The sequence below is a fragment of the Protomyctophum parallelum genome (assembly GCF_964188405.1).
Source record: "Protomyctophum parallelum genome assembly, chromosome: 10".
Taxonomy (NCBI): domain Eukaryota; kingdom Metazoa; phylum Chordata; class Actinopteri; order Myctophiformes; family Myctophidae; genus Protomyctophum; species Protomyctophum parallelum.
The window spans coordinates 40,754,656-40,762,977 of NC_139704.1; the positions used below are offsets into that span (position 1 = coordinate 40,754,656).

At 42.4% G+C, this 8,322-nt stretch overlaps 1 protein-coding gene across 1 annotated transcript; it reads left to right on the forward strand.

The window, feature by feature from the left end:
- Nucleotides 1-454: 454 nt before the first annotated feature.
- Nucleotides 455-1,438, forward strand: LOC310865832 (leucine carboxyl methyltransferase 1-like; the record flags this gene model as incomplete). The annotated part of the gene is made up of 1 exon (XM_083775042.1): nt 455-1,438. The coding sequence occupies one exon, from the start codon at nt 455-457 to the stop codon at nt 1,436-1,438; it is 984 nt and encodes a 327-aa protein (XP_083631168.1).
- Between the last annotated feature and the right edge of the window lie 6,884 nt (nt 1,439-8,322).

Consider the following 8,322-nt stretch of genomic DNA (forward strand, 5'->3'; position numbering starts at 1 on the left):
AAGCCATGTATTGGAGGGGCTAACACCCCTAAAAAGGATATGTCAAGCCACGCTGTTTCATGTAGTAAAATCCACATTCTATATGGCAGGCTGCCCAGAGGGAAGTCCAAAGACTCCTTCTGCCATCCATCACTGTCACATGACACCCCTAAAAACGTATTCTCCAGTAACCTCTTCTTATTTCCACACATCAGCCCTAAAGTATAATTACATAGTTTAATGGGAAATGGGTCGTATTCTCCTGTGTCCATATATGGTCAATGATGTATATGCTCTCCTCCTCATTCGCATGATGTCACCATTTTCTTATGCAACACCTCAATATGCCTGTCCAGACGTGCCCCTCTTTGATCTCAATAATTGTGTGATGGGATTTTGAGCAAGTATAAGTCTTCCTGCTGTACTCATGTGGTTATATCGCCTGCAGCCTTCACTGCATTAGAATTAAAATGAAATGAGTGAAATTGCCCAGCGACCCTTCACAGATACAGACACGGCAGACGAGGGTGTGAGGGTGACGTGTGATGATGCAACGACATGCAAACAGTTTGCGTCCAGCCAAGGTTACTGGAAAGATCCATACATTCAGTACTTTGTGAGGTCTGTGGGGGAACGGAAGGCTCCTGAAATCAATAGAGGTTATTATGCCCGCGTGCAAGGAGTCAACCACCTCATCGATGCGTTCATCAGGAAGACAGAGTGCAACTGTCAGATTATCAACTTGGGCGCTGGTCTAGACACCGCGTTCTGGAGGTTAAAGGATGACGGCCTTCTACCTAAAAAGTATTTTGAAGTCGACTTCCCTGTGGTGGTGGCCCGGAAGATCCACAATATCAGGACAAAAACAACTCTATCGAAACCTCTCATCGAAACCAACTCCACAGACCCCTTGCTATTAGACAGCCATAGCCTCGACTCGGAGCGATTCTGCATCATCGGAGCAGACCTTAGAGACGTCTCGGGCCTAGATGAGAAGCTCAAGAGATTCCAGATCGACCCTGAGCTGCCGACGCTGCTGGTGTCAGAGTGTGTGCTGGTCTACATGACCCCCGACCAGTCCTCCAACCTAGTGCACTGGGCCGCAGACACCTTCCACACTGCCATGTTTATCAGCTATGAGCAGGTGAACATGACGGACCGTTTTGGCCACGTGATGATAGAGAACCTTCAGCGGCGACAGTGTCACCTGGCGGGACTAGAGGCCTGCCGGTCTCTGGAATCCCAGAAAGAGCGATTCCTAAAGGCTGGTTGGGAGCGTGCAGATGCTCTGGACATGATGACTGTTTACAGTGTTCTTCCACAGGGGGACGTGACCAGAATTGAACAGCTGGAGTTCCTGGACGAGAAGGAACTTTTACACCAACTCCTTCGGCACTACAGCATCTGCTGGGCCACCAAGGACAAACTCAAACTGGGTCTGTCACAAGTGGTGTTTTGAGTGTGAAATGATCACAAGCTGTTCAGACTAGCGCAATTCATTGGTGTGTCGCAATCAAGGAAGAGGAAAGAAAGGCATATGGAATTGAATTGGAAGAAGCTGCCTCCGTCGAGCCTGCCCTGCCTGGAAGCAGTAAACGTATATACAGTATGGATTCTCTAAGCATGTGGGTTTGAATCCACCGCGGTGCATCCGGCCGGCTTTGTCTATAGAAGAATCCATGAAGCAAGGCTAACCCTAACCCTCCGTGGATTCGTCTACGAACGCCATTGGCCTGTGTTCGGGGGAGGGAAGCCACGCGGGGAGGGAATTTCTGCATATATTCCTACTGGGGAGGCACCTGTTGGGAGCAGTGTTGCCAGATTTTGCGAGAGGAATAAGCCACCAGATCTATAAAAACAAGCCCTAAAGAAGCGACTATAGGCCACATGAGCACTTCAAACCTACTGTATATGTCTACAAGCTCACAACTGCAACTACCATTATTTACAAGCAACTTTACAGAAAAACAAGCCCAAAGTGGCTTATAATAAGCAGACCTGGCAACACAGGTTGGGAGGGAGGAGTAGAACAACAAACTTCCTCCTAATGGCTAAAGTTGGGAGAACTAAAAACTAGAAATCACACCTGTGTGAAGTGAGGGGCACTCTTATCATCTTACAACATCAATTACAGCGTAATGTTTGTTTAAGCAACGGCTGCTAATGTTTGTTTTAGTCCTCAAAACAAACATTACATTTCTCTTTATTGCCTATGGCGTTTTCTTAAACAAGCATTGTTGAAAGACAAACATTAAAGCTGTATATGAGGGGCTGGCGCCCCTCAAAAATCAGTGAAGGGCGCTCTTATCATCATACATCATCATATATTACATTCCGTGCTCAACCAATCAAATCATCACAAATGTCATACCGGCGAATCACTTTTGGCGTCTTCACTTTTCTCTCCTCACTTTTATCTTCAATATGTACTTTGCTCAGCCAATCAAATCATCGCTATGATGTGATCAGTCAATCACAAGCCAATGTCGCTAGATTATGTGTCTTTCCCCAGGTTGTGTTGGGTGTGCACAGGTGGCGCTATTTTTAAGGGGCTCTAGCCCCTTCTATAAACAGCTTTTGTCCCGTCACGTCTCAAGATTGACCACGGTAAGAGAATTCCGGTCAAATGTCCCCGCCCTTCTCAAGTTTTGCCATTAGCGATGAACGGAGAAATGATGTTATGACGTAAATTAAACATCAAAACATTCAACACCATTGACATTGAAGGGAAAATGTACGTCATATGTAGACGAGCAAATAAGCTAACCAATCACAGGCAACAGGCATTCTGATTGGCCAGAATTAACCAATCACAGGCAACAGCCATTCTGATTGGCAAGTATAGGATGATCCATGATGAAATTATATCTAATTTATCATCAGATGATAAATTAGCTATAATATTAGATATAAAAGGCAAAATTTGGCCTTTTTTATTTCAATTTGGAATTTTAGACATCCCACCCTAGATTGAGGTTTGGGCCTTAGTTTGTGGTGCGTGGTAAAGGGTTAAATTGCGTGACTCTCACTCCCAAGGGGTGAGACTTGGCAGCCCTTAAAAATCCCAGAGTAGAAATCCCCATGCATGTATTGGATAATTCAGCTGCCCTACAGCTGTTACCCAAACACTTTCCTGAAACATTAATTTCCACAAAATGTTTGTTTTGAACTCATGCTGCAGCACTGTCGTGGTGTTTATGTTGTTGTAATTCTGAAAGGTCCCACGCAGTGACGCAAGACCACCATTTGCATCTAGTATTGAATACCATACTATATCTGCTGAATAGCCCACACAGTATAATTGTGTTAAAAGCATACTTTTATCCATGTGTTACATTGACACTCTGGATTTTTGCAGTGTAAGCAGATGACTCATCATGCCATTGCAGAGCATCTTTTGGGACCAAAGTGGCCTTGATAGTGTTTTCATTTATGGAGCTGACCTAACTTCAGATGTTAAAGGGCAAAGAACACTTTTTTGAGGTTTGAGTTGTATATTACCTTGCCATGATGAAACTCCAAAGGTGGACAAGAAATAAAAAATCACACCTGGGTGAAGTGAGGGGCGCTCTTATTGTTATACATCATCTCATGAACAACTGAATTTATGTGATTGGTTAGCCGATTTGCTCGTCTACATATCACGTACATTTTCCCTTCATTGTCAATGGCATTTAATGTTTGTGTTGCCACAAATTGACGTCATATTTGGCGGACATTTGACATAATTGCTCCTTTCATTGTAAATGGCAAATATATTAGACGTGTGGGGACATAGTTTACGTCATATTTGTACATTACATTCTGGCTGTATTCTAAGCTTCTGATCACGCAAATTGATTGATTGATCTTGATTAAGGGGTGATAACATTTGAAGCGGGTGCTGCTGTTGGACTTTAAAAGCATTCCACCTAGAATCTGGCATGGCCCATGCCAAATTGGCATTGCCACACATGGGTATGAGTTCTGTACCAGTCTTGATTGACTATTGCCATTGTCTCGCAAACACATACAATATGCTTCCATGCTTATATATACACATGCTTATATATACAGTAACATGTCTTATATTTGTTGATGTATTTTGTGATATTTTTATGCCATGTTGATGAATTTAATACATAGGACCACAATGAAAACAAGTACCTAGGACTTTGTGTTATCCAATGTCTGACTGTACCCAATTGTGCTGTTTACATTTCTGACTAATAGGAGTATTCAATCAGTCAGTCAATCAATCAATCCATCCATCCATCCAGAGGGGGGTGGCAGTAAAGATGGTTTGATTACATTCTTTCAATAAAAGAATGTAATGTGTGATGTGATCTATGTGCTATGTGGAAGCATGAGTCTCTTCTTAATGCCCCAAATTAGTAGGGGTCATGCTCCAGGCAGCATGAAGTTTCATGGAAATCACATTTTGACTGCTTGGATCAACAGACAAGTTGTCTCAGTCTCGTATACTTGTATACCCACGCAGATACAAAATTGTATATCTGCGTGGGTTTGAATCTTTTGAACCATGTTATTATTTATAGGTTTTTGGAAATGCAACGTGCATATCTCAACAGTCGAATTTGCATGCACAACTTTTTTCACACACACACACTTCTAAGTTCTGGCAGTCCATCAATGTCAAAGATGACGTGGCTTCCTTTAGTGCTCGCACACACACACAGTTTACTTTATTTGGACAGGACAAAGCATATTAATGGACGCAAATACACCGGATATAGCACAGTTGCTAATTTTCATCTGCAGTCTTCACAAGACAAGACCACACACACACACACACACACACACACACACACACACACACACACACACACACACACACACACACACACACCTCTGCTTGTCTGTACCAGATGTCAGCATGTCTTATCCTCTGTGTGTAATGGTCATGTTTGCTATAGGCATACAGACCGGAGCAACGCCCCTTATTTTGGACTACTTTGTAATGAAGTATATCACAAAATGCAAAAATATCGACGCATATCCTATTGAACACTGAAGGCTCTGTACACTGAAAATGCCAAACATACTATACAGTATTATTGTACTGTATACACCTCACAGCAGCCAAAACGTGCAATCCCTCTCAACATAAATCCAGTTGTTGGGTTGTTGTTTTAGACAGTGCGGCGTGATTTGCCCATGGGCTTTGGGAATACCATGACATTGCATAGCATGGCATTTGGGCTCAGCCTGTGCATGATTCACATCGCTGCCAAGGGCCAGTCCTGTTCATTCTATTGGCAGAGAAACAGAGAAGCACGTCAGGATGTTGTTACTCCTGCTCCACTTGCCACTTTAAAAGGAAGAAAGCCACAATAGGAGATTAGGAGTGGATGGTTGAGGGGACAACAAGCGATCTGATGACATGGTACAATGGAACAATGCAACTCCATTGAGGAGGAAATTATACCATTCATCTTAAATGTAGACAACTGTATCCCTCTCGATTCTCAGCTCAACGTGAATAAATATTTTCCCATGACCCACCGAATTCCTGCGAATATCATGTAATTCAAAATCATTGCAAATGGCTAAAACATTGCTGATCGCATTGTTGTTAACCGGAGTCCCACAGGGCTCTTTGTTCTACACTACACATCTTTTCAGACAGTACCCAATCTATGGCTCCAAAACTGTGGAATGCACTTCCCATTGCAGTCAGAACTGCAGCATCACTCCCAATCTTCCGCCGTAGTCTGAAAACCCACCTTTTTAGACTCCATCATGGCCCATAGCACTTACCCTACCCCCTTAGATAGCATTTCTGTAGACTTAGATAGCATCTGATACAGACTTATAGCATGTTATGTAGACGGCACTATAATTGCATTGTATATAGTCATAGCACGCCATAGTACATATGTATAGCATAGTAGTATATATATATAGTTTATATGTATAGTCTCATAATATAGATATTCCACTGTTACTTTCTTAGCTTACGCATGTTTTATGATAAATGCTTTTGTGATGTATTCCCATGCTTTTGTTCTTGATTATTGTAAGTCGCTCTGGATTAAGAGCGTCTGCTAAATGCCTAAATTGTAAATTGTAAATTGTATAGGTGATGCTTGTGAGCTTTTAGATCGTTTGCCTCAGGGACGCTATAGGGTTCAAGTGGTTAAACCTTTGAAACCATCCGCGTGGTTTTTGTGCCAGAAACATGCTTGCACACACGTTTTAGAAATAACGGTGATGGGTCGCACACACCAAGAACTGCTTTAGTTTTTATTCTTGCATAGTGAATAATAGACAAGCGTTTCGGCTACCCAGCCTTCATCACCATGAGTCAGAGCGCGGTGGTCACAAAGAAAAGTGCACACACGTTTTCTCATTAAGCCCAGAGCACTGTTTGTCATGATGATGAAGTGTATTAGGCTGTAGTATACGTTTACTTGGAAGTCAGATGGCATCATAGTGTACCACAGTCGCAAAAATGTGGTATCCAAAGTCAAAGTGTCCATGGAGAATTTACATGTCAGGCATTTAGCTGAGGCTCTTCTGTGGAGTGAGTTACCCCATATAGAAAGGTTTTATGTAATTCATTAGGACTGTTCTATGTACTATTATGTAAATTATAGGTCATACGATTAACCACGTAAGCCCTACTGTAAATAGTGGTTTCGGTTTAGCAGAACTTCAGTTTACCAAACAGATTCATTGCAGAAGGATAGACCATGGCCACATTCATTTAGAAATATTGGCCAACAATTGGCCACATTAAGGAATTTCCTAAAACAATGTTTTGGCTGCATATGAAAACAAATTAGTTTCTCATTCACCAACATTACAATCAAGGAGTAGTACTCTTTCAATGATTTCAGTGCAATGTTTCTTTGTGTGAGCTTTGCACATATACTAGGGTCTACAATGAGAAAAAAATCATAGTGGTCTTATGGGGGAAATCTTGCCTCTGCTAATTGGGGGAGCTATACTGTACCACCGCAGGGTGGGTGCTGACTGTGAAGTCAGCCAGCGTGCCTGCCTTCAATGCTCTTTCTTCCTCCACCTACGCAGCATGGCTTAATCACAAGGTTTGTGTACAACAATTTCAGCAGACGGTTTGTGCCTTTCTTTAGCCCACTTGCTGAATCTAACCAGACAATGAGGTACATAATATACTTACAAAGGTGGAACGGCCACTTTCTGATAGGGGTGTTAGCAAGGTCTGCAAGCAGTTTAGACGGTTGGTTCGATCCTCAGCAGGCCCTGGCTTCACGTCAAAGTGTGCAAGACAGTGAACCCCTAACAGCTCTTGGTGAGCAAGTTGGTGCCTTGGCTGGCTGCCTCTGCTGTCTGTATATGAATGGGCAAGGGATGTTCATTATAAAGCACTTTCAATTGATGGAACATTAGAAAAGAGCTACAGGTATGTAAATGCAGACGATTTACCAGTTTCCACTATCCTGCAGTACTGTCGCAGCTGCCTGCCCAATAAAGAGAATGGCCCTATACTTTCATCTCTTTTCTCCTTTCCCATTTGCCGCAACTATACTTTTCAATAATTTACTTGTAAAAGAAAGTCTGAGCTGCAAAGCAAAGTCATAAATGTATTCCATATTATAATGGCATGGTCAGACATCTAGAAGAAGAGCATGGTGTTCCCAAACGTTTTCAGCTCAAGAAACAGAAGAGGAAATGCATCGTTTCACTCTATAGGACCCAAGCTTACAAAAAAATACATTACGAATTACATTCAACCCATGAATATTTTTGGAATTTTGTGAATTATCTTTGTGTGTGTTAATTCATAAACTCAGATCACCGGACCTCCATATTTGGGGAAATCCACACCTGTGTGAACTGAGGCTGCCCAACAACACCGCTAGCTGACTACAGGTAGTATAGGTCAGTGAGGTCACGCAGCGGTATTGCAGCTGTTCGTACTCCAAAAAGACAGGCAGACATACACCGCTCAGAAACGGACAGGCAGACATACACCGCTCAGAAACGGATGTCATCAATAGATGTATTTTTGGCATTTAATGCATTTTAGTCCAGATAGGTACTGTGATCAGAGAAAGGAAAACAGAGGGATAACATGCAGTAAAGGATCTCTGGAGATCGATTGGAACCAGGGTCAGCTGCAGAAACTTCTTCTTCTCTTACACTACTTACATACAGTCTGATCCACTGGGAAACCCCCTAAATTAATTCTAGGAATATGTTCCTCCAACTTTCATTGAGCCTCGCCTTCAATTAGAGAATTGTTCAATATTTAGCGTTTCAATTCTGACGGTGACGAACAGAAGCATTATGAATAAGCAGGAAAACAAAACACAAAATGCTCAGCATTTATTTCAATAAGGTCACAAACGTATTTAG